Here is a 20846-nt window from a genome sequence, read left to right on the forward strand (position 1 = left end):
TGACAGACTGGTATTGCAGGGAGGGGTAAGCCCCTACATTCTAAGCAGCTTATAGCATGGGGGGGGGGGTTAGTACACTCAATGGCCAGTTCCCTGGTAACAGCTTCTAAGAAGCATTTCTGCTTAACAATAACCTACAGTCCACTATCAGTACCTAGCAGGACAGCAAGAAGAGCCTGTGCCTGGTTAGGAATGCAGAGAAGCTGCCAAGTTTCTTCCAGCTAGCTGGAAGGTGAAAGGCACAGCACAGCACACCTATGCTCACATCATCCATCACTCTGCTTACACAGAACACTTTTCAGATACCCGAGAGCTATAACTCAGGAGTGCCATACCTGTGTGTTTTAATTCAGGGGCGTCACGATTCTGAATCGATCACATCACGTACACAGCTGACTTCAGCCTGCTAAGTGCTGAGTCTGCAGAAACACCATCCCGTAGCTAAACTGCAAGATGTATCCTTGATTATTTAGGCCGCAAGATGTAGCTACAGTTGCAACTGCAAGGCCAATTATTCCTAGCTTGGCCTGAACTGGAGGGAAGCGTCGGTGAATAACTGTCCTGAAGCCAAATACAAGAACCTGACTCAAGCATGCCTTGATCACACACTTTCCTAGCCATGAGTGACACAGAGGATCATGTGTTTGTGTGTTTGCTACAAGCGCGTAGCTGCTTTGTGCTTGCTTTGTCTGCGCCCGATTCCTTTGGGAGTGATCCAGGCCGGGACTCTGGACCGCAGCCACAACAAACTCTTCTTTCCCCCTTTCCACCTGCTGAGAAATACAACCAAGGTCGTTAACCCCCTGATGTATATTTGTGAAGCAAACAGCGGCGGCGAGGAGTAACTCCCTGGGGCTTCGTTAAGCCCCGCCCTCCCGATTCGGAGTTCTCAACGTCAGCGAGTCGCGGAAAGGAAAATAATAATCTCGGGGTCGGTCGGATCCCAACGGAAGCGGCCAGCCCGGCTTGGCCCTATAAAGCAGCGGAGCCGGGCTCAGCCTCGCCCTTTCCGCTTTGCCACGCCCCTCGACGGGCGGGCCTGAGCAGAAGGGGCTCGATGGCCGAGGTTCTTGTCACTGAGTCGAGCTCCGATGGGGAAAGCGGCTATGATTGGTCTCCCCGCCGGCGCCTGGGCGAAAAGAGGAAGCGGAGATGGCGGCGGCCGCCCGCCGAGCCCCCGGTGAGTTGCGCCGCGAACATGGGGGATGCTGTTTTCTGGTCCCGAGGCTTGGACTTGGCGGCCGCTGCCGGCGTCTCTCCTCCTTTCTGCCTTGGGGACTCCGAGTCATTTCTCCTCTCCTTGCCCATTCACTTCTCCCCACGCGCTCCTGTAGGCAGTGGCGGGGTGCCGGGAGGCAGGCGCCGTCGGCTGAGCACACGCAGGCTTGTTCGTACGCGCCCGGGTCGCCAAACGCAGGAGAATATTGTGCTGGCTGGGAACTAAATTTGTAGGGCGCGCAGATAAAGTCGGCGTTTCCAGAGGGCATGACTGACGTCCGAAGCTGCAGCCTTCGGGTAAATATGCTTTTGGTAAAAACTATCCCATAAAGAGGAGCGCCTCTTCCTTTTAACGTAACGCAAACAAGTGTGCCTGAATGCATTTTAGTGAGGTTTGGAGAACAGGAGTTGGTAAAGCCAGCTTTGTTATCCGTGCGATCCTGACAAATAACTCACTGCACGCGATCCTGCAGCGCTCCCTATTGCAGAAATTCCTTGTCTCGCTCCTAAATCCCATCACCGTGGTGCTGGAGCTTGATCAAGATGTTGCTGGTATGACCTTGCTCTGCCCACTTTGCCATGAGCCGATCTGTTTCAGGAGGATACCCATAAGGAAAAACAGATGCGCAGGAAGCTGCCTCACACCAGGGCAGATCAGCTGTTCTCAGCTCTGACAACCGGATCCTTTGAACTGGGGATTCCAGGGATCAAATGCTTTGCCACTAAACTGTGGTGCCTCCCAAACTTCAACTGAGTAGCAGTTGTCATTTAAAACAATGGAAATGGAAGTTGAATGCTAAAAATGGAATCTGTGTGTGGCCAGCTAAATGGAGGGGAAAGGTCCTGTACTGCAGAAAGGCCATGAGTCTCTCCTGACATCATGGGCAGTGCTGCAAAGCAGAGATATGTGGCATAGTAAAAGAATGGAGAATGAAATTGGGATAACTGGGAAGACGTGGAGCAATCAAATGAAGTTTGCTATGGCTAATGGAGAGGATGAACGTCCAAAGAAGAAATGGTAGCCGCCAGAGTAGAAGAGTAGCTCCTGTAACACAGTGCAGAGTGAACAATAATGGGATGTGCAGAGGTGAAACAGAATGAAATTCCACACTTGTTGAATAACTGACTACATAGTATGACATCATAATGTCAGTTACAAGTGACAGTTGCCCATGTTCTAGTAACTTCTGGGCTAAACTATTATTATGTGTTGCATGTGACTTTTGAAAAACATTAAAGCATCATCATTGGTTTTGAGCACCGCAACTGGGTTATTAATGGGGCTGGTGGCTGCTATCACATCGCCCCACTACTAAAAGGTTGCCAGTTTGCTTCTCAGTTCAGTTCAGGTGCTGGTGTTGACCTTCAAAGTACGGTACTAAACAACTTTGGTTCGAAAGGGCTATTCTCTCCCACATGAGCCTGCCTGCCAATCAAGTTCTGTTTTGATGGTCCTTAACTAGTAGCCCCTGCCTTCTCAGTGTAGGAGGATAGCTACTGGCAAGAGGGTCTTTTTGCTGGTGGCTCCCAAATTGTGAAACTCCCTTTCCAGACCTATTAGCCTGGCACATTACATTATTTGGTGTGTGTTTTAGATTCTGGGTGAAATCCACCCTGGGTGCATGTGGGTTTAGTAGAGCTTAGGGATGCGAGTGGCGCTGTGGGTTAAACCACAGAGCCTAGGACTTGCCGATCAGAAGGTCGGTGGTTCGAATCCCCGCAACGGGGTGAGCTTCCATTGCTCGGTCCCTTCTCCTGCCAACCTAGCAGTTCGAAAGCACGTCATAGTGGAAGTAGATAAATAGGTACTGCTCTGGCAGGAAGGTAAACGGCGTTTCCGTGCGCTGCTCTGGTTCACCAGAAGCGGCTTAGTCATGCTGGCCACATGACCCGGAAGCTGTACGCTGGCTCCCTCGGCCAATAAAGTGAGATGAGCGCCGCAACCCCAGAGTCTATCACAACTGGACCTAATGGTCAGGGGTCCCTTTACCTTTACCTTTAAACCACTTAATTTATCTGCTGGGTTTTATGTTTTAATCCAGCCTTGTGAATAATTTCCCTCACCCCACATTACTATCTTGCAGTATTCTTTACTAGCTTATTGGGGGCTATCAAAGAAGAGGCAAAAGCTGTATTTCTGTGGAGAAGGGAGGAACCCTCCTCTAGCAGCCCTTTTGCTTTTTATGCTAGGCACAGAGGAGGGACCAAGCTTCTCATCTCCTTTGCCAACTCACTCTCTCCTCTGCATGGAACTCCATTCACTAACCTGCATGCAGTTTGTGTTCATCTATGACAGGGTTGGGGAAACTCAGGGCCAGGTGTTGAAAGTGGCCTCCAGGAGTCTCTGTCTGACTCTTGGAATTTTGCCAAAGCCGCCACTCATTGGCCTTGGTTTGTACTGTACTCAGTTTGTACTTGGTTTGTTTTGTCTGATTGGAAATGTGTCCTTGAACTCCAGTAGTGCCTCTTGCTGGTTTGGTTTAAAGATAAGAGAGTATGTGGATGGGTGTAGAAACTAGCCCAAGGTATAAAAATAAAATTTACATTTGTTGATTACTTCAGCCTCTGATCTTGCCCACTGCTGTGGGATATATGGCCCTTGGAAGGTTGCCTAGAAGGGAATGCATCAAATTGCTTTGTGCAACATTTCCCAAATGCTAGACAACTAGCTGGTTGTCGGGGAACTTGGCTGCACAAAGTTGGCCTGCAGGCTAGTGGATCCTCACCCCTGATTTATAGTAACCCATGATCCCTGACCATTGGTGATGTGTGCTGGGACTTGTAGCTCACCAACATCTGGAGTGTCAAACGTTCCCCACAGCTGCCATATGGTATCAAGGCACTTGGATCTGTGTCAGCTATGAGAAGCCTGGGATTGCCCTGCTTTATGTCACAAATTGGCAAACCACCTCAGTCCTCTTGCAGCTTGTGACGCTGTTCCTAGCATGGAGCTAAAGCCACTGGATATGACAAACCAGCTACCATGTCATAACCCTGCACATGACCTTGTTAGGGTGACTGGCTGGCCACCTGATTCTTAGGCCTTTCCCTTTCAGGATCTCTTCCCTTTCTGAATGCTGCTGAATAAAGGCTTTACCTTTGTCACATATGTTGTTTATTGATGGCGATCTCATTTCCCACACCCTACTAGGATCTGGCGCCATGTGAGTTCAGGAAGGGACTACAAAGGCAGGGGAGGGTCCAAGGAGCTTGATGGCTCAGGGGCAGCACATCCTCCTGCCCTGTTCGCTAAATCCCTGGAACTGTGAAGGAGCATTATTCTTAGGGTATGCCAATGAGATGGGTGCTGCTGCCAAGATGTGCAAGATAATTGTTCAGGCATGTGCACTGAGTCCTGATAGGATGCCAGCTGGCAGGGCCAGCCTATCTGGTGAGATGGAAGGTGTGGATTGGTCACAAGCGTTGGTTGGGAAATAAGGTGGAGCAAAAGGACTGGTTGGTCCCTGCAGTGCTTCTGTGGATTGGCCCTGTGTGCCTGACCGTGGACAACATTCCCCCCCAATCCTGGATTCAAATTAAGGATCTCCGGTATGTAAAACGTGAGTTGTTTGAGTTCACCTCACACCGGTTGCAGGTCAGGACTATTTTGTGTCCATTCCTTATAACTGCATCCCACAATGGAGGGCACACTTCAGGCTACTATAGTTGTCTGCTTTCTGCTGTGACTCCTTGTCTTCTACACTAGACAACTGTTACTTCTTTCCCACTGTGCTGCCTTTCATTGCTGCATTTGCTGATTCTACACAAACTCAAGATGTGACCGCAGTTGCTCTCTCTCAAGTTGTTATTCCCAGCAACAGGTATATGGAAGCATATTGCCTCTAGCAGTGGAAATTGAATGTAGCTGCCATGATTAGCTGGCAGTTGATTTTTTTTTTAAGGTTTATGAACTCTGGATAATGGCCTGTAGGAGCTTTTATGTCTAGCTCAGTAATTTTCAAGTGACAGGGGCTGGTAGTGACTGGTAGTGTGTCGTTTACAAATAAAGGCTTATTTATGGTATTCATGAACTCTGGCAGGAGGTGGTCTCAGCCCAGTTCCTGAGAGCCTGTGCTTCACATTATGCTACTTTTATTTGTTTTTAAAGTAGTCAGTGAAAGTTGCATCAGCCTTTTCCTTGGAACACACGGTGCATATCGAGGCCAGAGCTACTTTGAGAATTGCTTTATGCCCCTAATTTTGGTGCAGTTAGAAAATGGGGAAAATGAATAAGGGCAAGTTGTTGAGTTGAGGGAACTTCGAAATCAGAGCAGGAATGAGTCGCTCTGTATCTCAGACTCAGAAACAACAAAAGAATTGCACTCAGACCACATTGGTTCCTTGCGGTCTGGTCACTGGTGCAGGGGTGGCAGTGGGTATTGGCAAAAAGGGAAATAAATAGGCCTGTGTAAAATGCTGTGTGTTGTGACTGTTTGAATCTTGCTAAATATAATAAGATTTGCACAAATTTGCAGTTTGTTGGTTATAAAAGGAAAGAGAGGTTATTTCCTCTCAGGCATGTTGTGGTTAAGCAGAAGAGTGAGCGGCAGTTAGAACATCTCCCTCTGCCACATGTTTCCTCTTGTGTCCCCTACAAAAAGCTACTAGAAGCTTTGAGAGGTATCAGTGACAACCCAGGTAAGGAAATTGCACCCTGTGAGGGACTCTAATGCAGGTTATAAATATTGTCAAATAAATAATAAAGGAGTTGGTCAAAGAAAAGTTAGGCCCTCTTGTCTCTCCTGAATCCTTGTTGTTTCCGCCTGGTAAGTGCCATATTTTTCCATGTATAAGACGCTCCCTATTTTGGGGGACTCCAAATTAAGAAAACACCCCTTGGCACTACCCATGTACAGTGGTGCCTCGCAAGACGAAATTAATTCGTTCCGCAAGTCTCTTCGTCTTGCGGTTTTTTCGTCTTGCGATGCACGGTTTCCCATAGGAATGCACTGAAAATCAATTAATGCGTTCCTAGGGAAACCGCCTTCAGACCAGGTCCGGGGACAGTCTGTCCCCGGACCTCTTCTGAAGGCTGGTGGGGGGGACAAGGGCTTTTCTTCCCACCCCCAGCATTTTAAAAAACCCCGGGACAGTGGAGGACTTCTCCGCTGTCCGGGCGATCTTAAAATGCTGGCGGGCGGCATTTTAAAATGGCCCGGGACAGCGGAGGACTTCTCCGCTGTCGGGGCGATTTAAAAGCCCCTGGGAAGGCAGGCAGGGGGGACAAAGACTTTTGCCCCCCGCCAGCCTTCAGAAGGTGTCCCCTGCCCCCCGCCCGGCTTCGGAGCACCGGGAGAAGCGATCTCCCCGCAGCCCCTTGCTTCAAAAGAGGTCCGGGAGGCAGCGGGAAGCGCTTCCCGCTGTCCCCGGACCTGGGGCTGCGGGGAGAAGATCGCTTCTCCCCGCCGCCCCTTGCTTCAAAAGAGAAGACCCGCTGTCACCGGGGCAAGCTTCGTTTTGCGAAGCAAGCCCGTAGGGAAATTCGTCTTGCGAGGCAACTCGAAAACGAAAAAACCTTTCGTTTTGCGAGTTTTTCGTCTCGCGAGGCGTTTGTCTTGCGGGGTACCACTGTATAAGATGAGCCCCAATTTTAAACCCAATTTTTTGGTAAAAAAAGCCTAGTCTTATACACAGAAAAATACAGTATCTTGCAAGGGTGCAGGAGCAGCTTTTAGCTGTCTCGTTTGTAACTTTTAAAGAAATGTTGAATACTTCTGAGCTGACTTGAGGAGTATGGGTTGTAAACAGTGCTAGTCCTCCTTAAAAGTAGATGCATTGAAGCTAATGGACATAAGTTTGGTTTATAATTTCAATGGGTCTTCTCTGAGCAGGACCAGAATTGATTACAACCCCATGTTTTTATGCAATTAGGGAGGCCTCCAGCCAAACTGGAATTCTGTTGGCCATTTAATTCTGGTGCTACTTTCAAATATCCAGAGGTTCCAGCAGGGAGAATTGAAATGGTAAAAGGAATGGCAGTTAGGCACTTCCTTTTAGGTTTCAAAACTTGTTTGTAGGAAGGTCATTTGAGCTAGGGCCCTTTATTCAGAACTGTTTCATCTCCAAATGATGTTTCTTGCTCATGCTAAGCAGCGATATCTTATTCACTTCTGCCATAATTTTAAACGTTCAACCTCAGTGCCATATTTAGGGATCCAATATGAGAGTCACATTGTCACTTCCTGAATCATAAATTTCATACAATAAGTCATTTTACTGATTTGTCTGGTACAGGGTTTGTGTGTGTGTATGTGCTAAGCATAATTTTCTTTTGAGGTGCCTTACCTGTGACTATTTTTCTCCTCTCTGCGTCCCCTCTGGAATGTTTGTCAAAGAATGCTCCAAATAGGCTTTCAATATATAAAATCTACTTGCTATATCTTGAACAGGAACGTAGAGGAAGGACTGTTTCTCAGTGGTAGGGTGCACACATAGCATGCGAAAGATGCCAGGTTCAGTCCTTGTAATCTACAGGTAGGGTTGGGAGAGACTAGCCATCAATCCTCTCCCCAGCATTTGCCCTTTGCTGCTTCCAGCCTTCTCTCAAGCAAGGATATGGGAGCCATCTGTATGGCATCTAGGCTGGTGAGAGGACTTCTCCCCTCTGAACTACATTTGAGTAAGGCTCCTTGGAATGCAGGAAGACCACAACTTTATTGTCAGTTAACTCTTGTTTTGTATTTATGTACTGAAACCTAGACTGGGTCTGGAGGTTTTTTTTAGTAATATTGAATTTATTCTGTGTTTGTTAGATTATTGATTTTTGTCATTTTTGAATTTAATGACGTGCTCTGTATTTTGTATATTTGCATTTTAATGTTTTGAATGTTTGTGGAAAAGTAGCATATAAGTAAACTCAAACAATCGATATAGCAGAGCTAAAAAGAACAGGTATGGTATGCCTGCTAAAAACCTGTTTCAGAGCCTTCTTGCAAGAATTCATATCCTTTGCCTCTCTGTGTTGCTATTACTTTATATTTCTTGTGCCACAGAGGATTGCATGCATAATCTCCACTGTCTTTCCACCCCCACTCCTGGGGCCTGCTATCCTGACTTCTCATAACAGATTCAAGTGGGTATGTACTACCCTGTCCTTGTTGGCTTAATGTGTCCCGCCTGGGACAGCTTCAGCCAGCAATTGAGTGCATCACCATTCAGAGTAATAACTCTCGCATCATCAGGCTGACTAAGTTTTGAAGTGATCACCAACAGTAGTCATAATCCAGAGTGGTAGCATTAGGCAAACAGGACAGCAGTACATCTCTCTATCCCAGTGCACAAGGCTCCCTTTACTCCCATTTGTCACGTTTATATGAACATTTGATTTTGCCACATGATAAGGAAATGTATGGGTGTCTAGATGCATTAATTAGAGAAAAAGTTTTGCTTTGAGCACCTGTGGGTAGTTCAGTCGGCTAGAGCATGGTGCTGATAACGCCAAGGTCACAGGTTTGATTCCTTTACAGGACAGAAGCATGATAAGCAGGAGATTACATACCACTGGCATTCTTTTTCGCCTATGTAAATTCCCTCTGAGGTTTTTTTACTTTAATACTATCAAAATACAAAACCCATGCATTTGAGGCATGAGCTTTGTATGATTTAGTACTGGAAAAAGGTGGCCAGAACAGACCGAGAAGGGTTGCAAAGAGCTAACTGCTGCTGTTTCATGAGATGAATTATGCAACTATGTGATTAAACTTCTTGCCATGGGTTAGTTGAGGTACATGATCCTTGGGAAACAAATACAATAAATAAATACTAACAGCTGACACCCATGTCTGTGGGGTGGGAGAGAGAGTTGTGCACCACCAACTAATAATCTAAGTCAGCAAAGTCCATCCAAAACCAGAAGATCTTGCTGCAGTTCCACAAATATATATTAGGGCTTTATCATGGATCATTTTCTCCATTTACCCCATCATCTAATATTGGCATAGGATAAATGCTATTGATTGGTCGGGGGGGGTCTACAATTTCCAGGGTGTGCCCCCAAACCATTTAGGATTTATAATTTTAGTCAAAGCTGTGTCATGCAGTGATGTAAATCTTTTTCTTTCTCTCACCCCCACCCCTTCTCTCCTTTGTAGGAGATCATTGATCTCACTGGGGATGACATCACTGTAATTGATCTGACGGGGACTGAGGATGACATGATCAGCCCTCTTCATGATAGTTACAGTGCCATTCAGGACCTGAAGCACTCTACTCCAGTCAGCGTGCACTCGGTGTGCTGTCCGAAAATCCTCACTAAAAGCGCTGAGAACAAAGTTGATGCGCCAATCAGCATGTGGGACAGAGACTGTGAGCTGCCTTCCCCCAAAGAAGATGCTATAAAGAAGCAGCCCATATTTCAATGTAGCAGCTGCCCCATCATCCCCAGCTACGGTGGGGACTCTGAAAACAGCAGCCACACCACTTACAACAGTGATCTGGGCTCCTTAGGAAGCCCCCAGGTGGGGTCTGATGTTTTCTCCTTCTCTTCAACCCCCAGCAGCAGTGAATGTCAAGCCCCCTTGGACTGTGTGGAAGAGGTTCCTGGTGCTGGTCCGTCTGTGGAAGAGCCCAGCCCCCAGCATTCCCCACTACATCAGAGACATTCCCCAAGCCCCATCCCCTCCTGTTCTCCAATGAGCACATCTCCACCTCTAGCAGAAGCTAATCAGCATTTTCTAGAGGCAAATAACCCAGCACCAAATGCTGTAAAATCAGATGTTTGGGCACCAATGAAGCAGATCGACATCAAGGTCTGGTTGAAAACATTGCAGTATTTCCAGGGAGTTCCTGTACATTACCCCTTTTTCCAAAATGTGGTGCAGGAAAAAGATGCTGAACAGGTAATTGATGGAAGAGACTAGTGCTTCAGTAGTCTGAATAAAAAGAGATGGAAAGAAGCAGGCTGTACAAGAAAGAGCAGGAATGAGGTCGTGCAGGCTGAAATGTCCAACATCAACCAAGGCTCTAGTATGTTTAACTTGATTGTGGGTCTCGCAGCACTGCACAGATTTGACAGCTTCACAAATAAGCATGTGTGAAAGAGAAACTCTCTAAAAGTGCAATCCTATGCATGCCTACTCAGGAATAAGCTGCACTGAACTCAATGGGGCTTACTACTTAAGTAGATATTTGCTGTAAAAGAAGGAGGCCATTTTTATTTTACATGTTTAAATATCTGAGAAGGATTCTCCCTCTCAGTTGGCAAAGACAGTTGAACAGAAATACCTTATTAGGGGGGAAAACTTGTTATGTGTTTATGTTCAAACAAATTCAAATCTTCATTCAGAAATTATTTTTATTGGAATATTTACTTGTATTTTAATTTGTAACTACTCAATATCATACTTTCCCAAATATTATTTAAATTGTAAGCAGTTTTCACTGCCTTTTAACATACTAATTTTAGGATGCCTGAAGTCCTGTGCAAATACATGCATGTGCGTCCTAAATAGTCACCTGAGAAAAGTTAATTATAAATTTGATCTAAGATTGGACTAGTATTGTATCCATTTCAGCTGCCCAGTTTGCCTTTCATTGCATTCATATGTTAAGTTACCAATTTTATGAAATGGGGCATTTTGGAAAATTTTCTGTAGAAGAAAATAGCAATAGAAAACTTCCTGCAGAATTTTTTTCAATCCCTCTTCACTTGTGCTCAGGAATGTTATGCAATGTTTATGTTTCACTGTATCCACAGAAGAAGCAGCCTATCCCATCCCGGAAACTAAGCATGGTGTTCAGCACTATCGAGGAGAAATTCTTCCAGGGAACCTTGGACTTCCTTATGGATTATGTAACCTCCCAACACTACCCGCCAAAGGAGATCACATCGTGTGTGATCAGGCAGATTCTCTTGAGCTCAGATCAACAAGATGTGCAACAAGAGACACAGAAAGATGCTTATATGTTGTTGATGAAAATCCAGTCGTATGTATCCCGTGAATTACTATTCTTTTATTTTGTGTTGATTTGCAAAGGACCATGATCCTTTCTTTCTAACTTTGTGGTTGTATTGTAAATTCTGCCATAGTTTTGTGTGTAAGTGATTGCTTAAGGAAACAGATAAATAGCTGCACTTGCAGAAACATACTCTTCTCTTTTAATGGTTTGAGCTTTTCATTTCTGTGAGGCCTACTCTTTATTAATTATGAACGTTGATGATGCACCCTTCACTGAAAGGTGGTCCCAGGGCAGAAGACATATTTAATTATTTAAATAAATATTTAAATAAAAAATGAGCAATGTAGAGACTAAACAAAATAAAGCAACATCAATAAAATTCACAATAAGATCATAGGCAGCTGCCATGGAAAAGCTATTTGATTAAGTGATCAAATTTATATTACAATGGAACAACTGTATGTAATAGCAGCTTATTCATACATTCAGAACATGCACCCCAACTGCATTTTATCATTGGTTAAATAATTGCTACAAGTCCCCATTCAAAGGCAGTTAAGTACAATATCAAGAATGTGCATAACTGGGAGAGTGGTCGCCTTGCTCTATTGAAATACAGTTTGCACCTTTTAAAATAAACAAATAACCAGAAGGTTCACAAAAGAGCAGGGTACTGCTGCAAAGGAAGATCTGATACTTTTTTAATGTTGTTTCAAAAAGCCTAAATGCCCTCTTCTACAGTATTTTTAAACGTTAGTGACTTAAACAGTTGGACCATAGCATGAGCTTTAATAACAGGAGCCATCACTAGTAATGGTCCAAGCAATATCCTGCAGGTGTTTATGACACTTCCAGGGCAGGATACAACTAATGAGTCCTATCATCAGTTGGTCATATTAACAATTGCCACTCTTCACAAAATACCACCAAGGAACCAATAGACTGCATGCTTTGAAATGTGTCTTTGATTTGCTATTGCAAAGAATGTTTGTGATAAAGATTTGATGGTATAACAGGCCTACTTCTTAATTTTAGACTTCATCCAGCAAGGGCTGACACTGTGGTATGGGACTGGCTGCTACTGCGAGTGGTAATAGAAGAGCAGGTATGTTGATTACATCTCACTGTGTGGGATGGGTGGTTTTTAAGAAACTATCATTCTGCCAGCTTTTGCTTTGCAACTAAGAGAAGGGTTCCCATGCCAGACCCTGTACTAACAAACTGGTCTTGAAGTAAGCCTGATTGGCAGGGACTGCTGTGCATTTGCTGCAGAAAAAGAGGAAGGAAAGTTACCAGGCTGAACATCTTAGTCACTGTCAATAAATCAAGGCTTGCCAAAGGACATTTTGTGGTCTCTTTGATTTCGGAAAGACAGGAAAGAGAAGCAACCTCAAGTGGCCGAAGAAATTGTAATGTACTTTTTTAAAAAAAGTAAATGCCCAATGCATTTCAGCCAGAAGAGGCAGAATGATTTGATTCTCTGCCCCTGCATTCTGTGCTAGGTTCTTCTAACCACCCCCAGAGCTAACTGGGGAGGGGGGCACATAGGGAGGAGGGAGGAAACTTGTGCATTCTTCACAGCCCACAGGCTATGCAGCTACTGTTGATTATATGCTCTTTCTGCCAGGCTGGGTTTGTTTGTTTATGTTTGTTTGTTTGTTTGTTTGTTTGTTTGTTTGTTTGTTTGTTGCTGTTCTTACTGTTCCCAAAACCTGGCATTCTGTGGTCAATGCCATGTATGATTTATCACTACTGAACTGTTGTTGTTGTTTTGGCTACATCCCAAGTGCTTACACAAAACTGGCATGGACCACTCCTCTACATGATTGTTACTGAATGAGGCACTTTATTTTTAGAGCAGGGCCAGGGAACCTGTGGCCCTCAGATGTTGTGGGACTCCCAACTCCATCTGCCATTCCTGGCATGGCCAATGGTCAGAGATGATAGGAGTTGAATTACAGCAACGTTTGGAAGGCCGCAGATTCCCCTTTCCTGAGCAAGGGCCATTAATGCTATTATTTTTGTCTCCACTCACACATAGATCTGCTTTATATATTTGGGGCAAGTGCTTCAAATTCCTTTGTGCTTCAGTCTTGCCAACATCTAGCTGTATCTACATCTTTCAGGGCCAAACCCCACATGACGTTAGTCACATATTCAAACAGTTACTCTGATATTTAAACAAGTGTGATTAATCTTGTGGCTTTCTTTTGGAGAGAAAGCAGCTATGAGGCCTCCAGATAAGAGGGTGATTTTAGAAAACCAACATGGACCCATAAATCTTGATCAAGTAGGTGTTTTGAGACCGGGGCCCCATAGCTGGCTTTTCCCCAAAAGCAGCCAAGTTTTAAGCATGCTTGTTCAAACACAGGACCAGCATCCTGTGTAAGCTGACCCTCATGGATATATCCATTTTGGCCTAGCTACAATCAGGACTGTTTGTATTCCAAAATCCCATGAAATGACAGAAATCAACATACTGAAAATCTCCACTTTTGTTTTTCTCCTTTAAAATGAAAACATCTTACCTGTATGCTGGTGACGGTTGCTTGAAATGGGTGGGCCTCAGAGTTTATATAGGTCACAGCAGATACTAACAGAAGAGATCTACAGGGTTAAGCCTGGAGAGGAATGAACTTCCCCAGCTACCATGCACACTTGGCTGGTCATGAGACTCTCATAGGGTGGGGTTATGACTGCGTTTCTTGTCTTATTCATGTGTAAACATTGCCTATAATTTGCATAATAGCACATGCCTGGCAGTTTCAGCCCAGGTTTTTAGGTTTGTAAGTGAGGGCTTATTATAAATAATTCCGTGTTTATTTTTTCTGGTACCCTTAGAAAGGAAAGTTTCCTGGGCGACTCCTCTTCTTGCAGTATGTGATCCAGACCTTGGAGGATGACTTCCAGAGGATGGCCAGAACAGGCACTCTGCACAAATCCATTGCCAAAGCAGTGCTTTCCTGTGACCATTGCTTCGACAATGTCAAGTAATTATCACTTTAATCTAGAGAGGCTTCCTATGTGCCAAGCAACTAGGGCTTGAGAAATTTCACTTGTCACATGTTCTCTGCTACATGTGCCCTTTGGCCACTGCTGATTTTAAGAGCCTGCAGGTGTGAGACCCAACCTAAAGCACTACAAATACTAGTGACTCCTCACTAGGCTAAAGCCCATAAATATATGTGGGTGACATGCAAGACCACTTGCCACAGACAAGCACCTGAGGTCATGGCCAGAGGACACACAAGCACATCCTTCACTAATACTCTTGTTTCTGTTGCAGGGAAGTGATTGAATGGCTAGTAGCTGCAGTTATGGGTATACGGGTTACGCAGTACAGAAGACACGTGCAGAAAACCATTCCTTCACTAGAAACCTCCAGAGCCGTAAGCAGCAGCTCTGTACCAGAATTGCACTTAAACCAGACTGCACAAACTGATGACGTCATTCCGCAATTTCAGTCCCAAACGTAAGTAGGGGAATGTACATTTTTGTCTCTTTTGCACTTTACATTGTAGAGAGGGGTTTCCTCCTAGAGATACTTTAAAGCAAAAATCCTACCTATTCAGGTGGTTATCTAGATTTCTTTCCCAATTTAGGATGACCTACCCCAGAAACAGGGAACCTGTGGCTTTCCATGTTGTTGGACTCCCAACTCCAATTGGCCAGTGACCAAGGAGGATGGGAAATGTAGTTCAACAATATTTGGAGGCCCACAAGTACCCCATCCTTGGCCCTGGTGAACTAGGGAAGGACAGATTTTCTTGTAGGTTTAGTTCATTTGGTTTCAATGATGATGATGCACTGATAGTGGTGGGTGTCTGTCTATCTCAGTAAGCCTGGGATCTGAGCCTGATGAGCCTCTTCCTGTCTTCAGTAGATATCAGCAGTTTCTCATTTTTTAAATCTTAAGTTAACCATATTTGCACATCAGTTTCTAATGTTGTGAGTGTCCTCTATTTCAGAGGCTTCTACTCTGCAGCCTTTTATAGTTGTTTTAACTGCGAGTCTTTTAGTTCTTATGCTCTTACAGTTGTTTTAACTGCATGTTTTTGTTTGTTTTTAATTCTTATCTGCTTTAATTATCAGTTTTTATCCATCCATTATCCGTGTTTAATCTTGTATTTTATTCAGATGTTTTATCCTATGCTTGTTTCTTTGTCCTTATTTGCTCTAACAATTATCTGTTAAAAAAAATCCTAACTGCTATTTTATTTATATGTTTTTTTTATCCTGGTCTGTGACCATAATAAAGTTAATTCATTCAGCAGAAAAAAGATACAAGTCCGCTCTTGGACTGGACCTCTCTACCATTACTAATGTTTACACTGTAGAAAAGATGTGCATAACCTTTGGCCCTCCAGCTGTAGTTAAACTACAACTTCTACCATTCTGGGCCATTGGTCATGATGTCTGGGGAGTTCTAGTTCAGCAACTGCTGGAGGGCCAAGGGTTCCCTACACCTGTGGAATTTTTCATTTGGCTGGGACTCCATGCAGTTGTGGGAACATACTTCATGGAGGCCAGTAATGTTGTGACACATCATGTGACTTAACCAACCCCCATAGGAAGCAGATTCAAGCATTTCTATGGCTGTGTGGATTATCAGCAGAACAGAAGCAATTTGGAAAGAAGCTGCACCATTGAGAAAATGGCTTGAAACAGGCCTCGAGTTCATTAGCTTGCTACTCAAATACCCATTAAGTATCATCAACAAGTTCTGAATGTTTCAGCTCTATCTCATGTGAGGCTGTACATCAGAATTTTCATCTTCCCTGATATGGTAGCTATGTTCTGATGGTTCTCTGTTGGTTTGGGAGCAAGACATTTGAGACACTACAGTGGGGTAGTGTTGAGGTGATTAACACTTTCGTTTCCTGTTTCTCTGCCTTAGGGAGGTGGCATTCCTACAGAGGATGCTTTCTATAGCAATAGAAGTGGACAAGTCTCCAAACTGCAGCACCAGTAAAATTGTAGATAATGTGTTTTATTCATGGCTGAATATTCCCAAGCGGTGCCACAGGTAAGGGGTGTGTGGGTGTGGGTGTAAAAAATCCTTCTGTCCTTCCCTGTGCCCAACTGCCCTCATGCCCCCAGAAGACCTACTCATTATATACCTGGATGTTCAACTGTTTCTGGGCAAAGAGCAAATATTTGATGAGACTGTGCCTAATCTTGGGAGGACTAAAGGTCCTATGCAGATCTAGAGAGCCAGCAAAAGTATTTCGTTGATATGTGTCACCCAGCCTTCCCATCTGTTCTGAACAGAGAGGCAATGAGCTGCTTTCTATCAGCAAATGCAGCAGTGGTAGACACGGGTGCCTTTTTCCAGTGTGGTGTAGTGGTTAAGAGCGGTAGTCTCGTTATCTGGGGAACCGGGTTCGCGTCTCCGCTCCTCCACATGCAGCTGCTGGGTGACCTTGGGCTAGTCACACTTCTTTGAAGTCTCTCAGCCCCACTCACCTCACAGAGTGTTTGTTGTGGGGGAGGAAGGGAAAGGAGAATGTGAGCCGCTTTGAGACTCCTTAAAGGGAGTGAAAGGCGGGATATCAAATCCAAACTCTTCTTCTTCTCTTCTTCCTGTTGATGGGTTGCCGAGTGGGAGCATGCCCACCAGCATTTTGTGGTCTGCCTTTCAGTTCCTTTAGATATGGCAGCATTTTGTGACTGGCATCCACAGAACTTCTGCGAGATTCCCAATATGCCCACTGGCCTGAAAAGGTTTATACAAGATGATGGACAAGTGGATTTGGCTTGGGTGAAGCAGTATCACAGACAAGATGTGAGGGCCTGGTGGGCCTAATTAGCCTGTGGGTAGGACATTCCCCATCACAGCCACCAAATATGCCTGCAGGGTCATACCAAAGATCCATCTAGTCCAGTATGCCTCTTCCAACAGCAGCCAACTAGATACTTCTGAGAACCTTCCTGAAGGCATTAACCCTCTCCCACTGTTGCTCCCTTGCAGTTGGTACAGTAGTATACTGCTTCTTGAATGTGGAAGCTCCATATAGTCATCATGACTGATAGTTGCTGGTAGTTGTCTGCTCCACTAAGTTACCTTAATCATTTCAACATAAATCTTGGTTAACATTCATTACTACATCTTTTGACAGTGAATTCCATATAATCATAATCATAATCATAATCATAATAAATTTATTATTTATCCCCCGCCCATCTGGCTGGGCTTCCCCAGCCACTCTGTGCGGCTTCCAACAAAATATTAAAATACAGTAATGCATCAAACATTAAAAGCTTCCCTAAACAGGGCTGCCTGTATGAAATTAAGTTTTCATATAATGTATACTTTTCTTTTGGCTGGCATGAACCCATTGCCAATCAATTATTTCTTTATTAGATGCCAAGTTCTAGTATAATGTAAGCAGGGAAAGAACTTCACTATGTACTTTTTTCTATTCCATGCTTAACTTCATAAACCTACATGAAGCCTTCAGTAGTCTCAAAGTGTAGTTTAGAAAACAAAAAAGGACAGAATCAGAGGAAATGTACGTCCACTGCCAGAGGTGTACCTGGTGGGAGAAGCTGTGAGCGAGGACATCCCACCCAGTCAGCTATTGACTTCAGGTGGCCTTACACCCAAGCAAGGAAGTTTAGGATTGCAGTCTTAATTTGTGAATGTTATTCCAATGTTGTTAATGCCAAATTCTAAGTAGCAAAAAATATATATTAAAAATGGCTATGTTTTCTTGGATATCACTAAAATGAAATGGGTGTTACTTCAAAGTAAGCTTGTTTTAGGTTTTCTACTTTTAGTGTAGAAAACAAAGAGAATTCACTCTGCTGATTGCTTATCATCACCTATTAACAGCCTAATTAAAGCAACATTTTATAAAATAATTCCATAGTTGTATTTATAGAAATATCCTTCCCCAACCTGGTTTCCTCCATATGTAGTAGACTTCAAACTAGACTTCAACACCCATCAAAGACCTTTGGCTATACTGGCTTGGGCTGGTGGGAATTTGTAGTCCGAAAACATGGTTGTACCATTTTGGGAAAGCCTGCTGCAGAGCATGGTTAGGTTTTCTTTGAACAAATTAGTTCTGTATCAATCATTAATCTATTTGTACTCAGTACAGCAGGGTGAAATGAAGCAGACAAGCTTCAGTTACAGCATTTACCCACTTCTCATTACCCACTATTCATGCAGTAAACATCTTCAGCAGGATAGCAGGCCTTGCTGACCACTGAGTACACACATTCAGATAGGGTTCAGTGTGCATTCAGCTACCATGTTTCCTGTGTCTATAGCAAACTGTGGGCCCCGGGACTTCCATTTTTCTTGGATGAGTTTGTTAGCCTCAGAATGCAGAGAAGATGCTATGCCACAAATGCCCTCTTCACCCTTGCCTGCTATGGTTACTTATAGCCTGCCAACACAAATTGTAAGAATGGGTTTAGCTTACTTTTCATTGCTACTTTGAAAGAGTGGGGCCTGTTCCAGATGGGATTGTGCTTTGGGAACAGTTCTGGACTCAACTCCCCCCCCCCCATTTTCCCAAGTGTAGCTTGGCCTGTTAAATTGGTACCAGGTCAGTGAGGCCTCATTACTCAGGTTGAATGGGCTATGCTGCTTGGCAGTATGTTTCTCGAGCTAGTTCAGGGCATTGACATATGAAGCCCAAAATGATCTGTATCACACATAAGCTTTGGAATGCCTGCTCCCATTTGATCCTATGCAATTTTAAAGCAGCTGAGGAAATTCCATTTCAGGTTCCATCTTATCTAGTGGTCAGGTTGGCCCACACAGGCTTTCTCTGTGCTGCTCCAGAGCTATGGCATGCACTTCCATGGGAGATAAATTTAGTATGTCCCCTTCCAATGTTCTACAGGCCGGTGATAATACCTCTGTTCCAATATGCTTTTGATAGGTGTACAACTGTTTGACAGTTGATTCATTTTGCTCTTCCTTGGTTTTATTTAGATTAGTAAAAACGGGAACCTCATATTGGGCAACAGGTGGTATAGAAAATTGTGTAAAACAGGGACAAGTTATCGTTCCATTGTTGTCTCCTCACAGGGAAGCCTTCCTAAGCAGTATGGAATGCCACCTCTTGCGCTGCAAAGTGTTAGAGCTAGTTTTCTACCACAGCTGCAGAGAAGCCCCTGATCTGCGCCCCTTATCCTTGAAAAAGATACTGCATTTTCTGAAACACTGTTCTCTGCAGCTGACATACCAGGTACGGCAGAGTTCCTTTCCATCATTTATCCCGAGAACTAGTTAGTGTTCATCATTCCCTCCTGTTTTTATGTATTCTTTAATACTAGTCCAGTTTCATTCCAAACTGGGTTTACCTCTTTAAGAGACATGGATCTACCTCTTGCATTCAGAACGGTTATTAATGTATAGAATCGTTCTAAAAACCAAAGTAACTTAAAACCTATCTGTTCACAGGACAATGAAGCAACATGGCAGAGATGGGATGAGATGCTTCACCAACTGACTTTATTGTTGCTGAGCTACCGCAGAGTAGTCCTAGGTGAGCAGCTTATTTACAGCTCATTAACTTGTCTCCATAGTAGCACTATATCTTGATCAGGTTATGGAAGTGTCAGCTAGCAAACTACTTGGGCCATTTCGCAGTCTTGCTCACTCATTAAGTCATGTACACATAGAGGGGTGGTATGTTTAACCAAAAAAAAAAAACAACCCTCAGTTGATAGAATTGCCTGGTGGAAATCTGTTACCGTATATACTTGAGTATAAACCAACTTTTTCAGCACATTTTTAATGCTGAAAAAGCCCCCCTCAGCTTATACTCAAGTGAGGGTCCGTTGGTGGCAGCGGAACGAGCAACCTGAAAGCAGCCCTTTTGGGTTGCTTGTTCTTCCTCCGGCGCTGCCGCCACCAGCCTCTGCCTCTCAGCAGCACCCTAGGTAGGCGGGGGGGGGGGGCGGAGAGAAAAGCCCCATCTGCCATGTGTGCATGCACACGCACGCACTCTGGCCCACCAAGAGGTTTGTGGTGTGGTGAACCAGCTTAAACTCGAGTCAATAAGTTTTCCCAGTTTTTTTGTGCTTCGGCTTATATTAGAGTATATGTGGTAGGTATCATCTGTCTATGGGTCCTTAAAATCGCCAAATATTAGCATTTTTCAACATGTTTCCTGCAAACCCAACACTAGGATAGAATTTGACAGGGAGGGGGAGACTTCAATTTTGCCTGCAGATGCATTTATCAGGTAAAAATGTAACAGGTCCCTATCCCACTGTTAAGTACGGTCAAGTGTTTCCTACTTTTCTTTTTTATAGGGCACTTAAGAAGCTCTGTGTGTGAACGAGTAAATTTGATTATCAAGGCTGCCAGACCCAAACTACAGATCAGTGATCTTGTTGAAAGAGATTCTGTAGAGTGTGACATTGAAGATTTCCAGAATATTCTCTCTCTGATTCTGGGGCAGCCACTTCCCCAACCCATAAAGGAAAAGACTGAGCTACTCCAAGAGTTGCTTCTCGCTGCTATGAACTAACACAGGAAATATTGGAGAGCTGAAATATAGACTTCAAGTATGAATAGCTAAGCACTGAATTTTCAGATACGATTTTTAACAGTAACATTAAACCCCCATTTTGTATTCATCGGACAAGAGAAGGTTGTACAACTTGATCTTCGATTTCTGTTGTCATGTAGATCTGTTAGTTTTTATAATAAATTATTTTATTAAGAGGTGTGAAAATTTTGCATTTATAGGGACATGAACACT

General features: G+C 44.2%; 1 protein-coding gene across 8 annotated transcripts; it reads left to right on the plus strand.

The window, feature by feature from the left end:
* The first annotated feature begins 354 nt into the window (after window positions 1-354).
* On the plus strand, window positions 355-20781 carry SIMC1 (SUMO interacting motifs containing 1). Of its 8 annotated transcripts, none has more exons than XM_082213559.1 (10): window positions 355-791; window positions 9309-10055; window positions 10913-11142; window positions 12151-12220; window positions 13957-14105; window positions 14402-14587; window positions 16013-16141; window positions 19163-19322; window positions 19538-19622; window positions 20395-20781. In XM_082213559.1, the coding sequence occupies exons 1-10, from the start codon at window positions 639-641 to the stop codon at window positions 20610-20612; spliced, it is 2127 nt and encodes a 708-aa protein (XP_082069685.1). In that variant the 5' UTR covers window positions 355-638; the 3' UTR covers window positions 20613-20781. The 8 variants fall into 8 exon arrangements, with proteins under 8 accessions (XP_082069685.1, XP_082069686.1, XP_082069687.1 ...); XM_082213560.1 differs by lacking the exon at window positions 355-791 and adding an exon at window positions 881-1180; XM_082213561.1 differs by lacking the exon at window positions 355-791 and adding an exon at window positions 1234-1515.
* The last annotated feature ends 65 nt before the right edge of the window (window positions 20782-20846 follow it).

The sequence above is a fragment of the Podarcis vaucheri genome (assembly GCF_965113315.1).
Source record: "Podarcis vaucheri genome assembly, chromosome: 2".
NCBI classification, from domain to species: Eukaryota; Metazoa; Chordata; class Lepidosauria; order Squamata; family Lacertidae; genus Podarcis; species Podarcis vaucheri.

Bases quoted from the DNA above. Each gene is read 5' to 3' on its own strand.
- SIMC1 (XM_082213559.1), top strand. From the start codon at position 639: ATGTGTTTGTGTGTTTGCTACAAGCGCGTAGCTGCTTTGTGCTTGCTT. The intron at 11,143-12,150 runs GTATGTATCCCG...TCTTAATTTTAG, and splicing joins TTGTTGATGAAAATCCAGTC to ACTTCATCCAGCAAGGGCTG. The intron at 19,323-19,537 runs GTACGGCAGAGT...ATCTGTTCACAG, and splicing joins CTCTGCAGCTGACATACCAG to GACAATGAAGCAACATGGCA.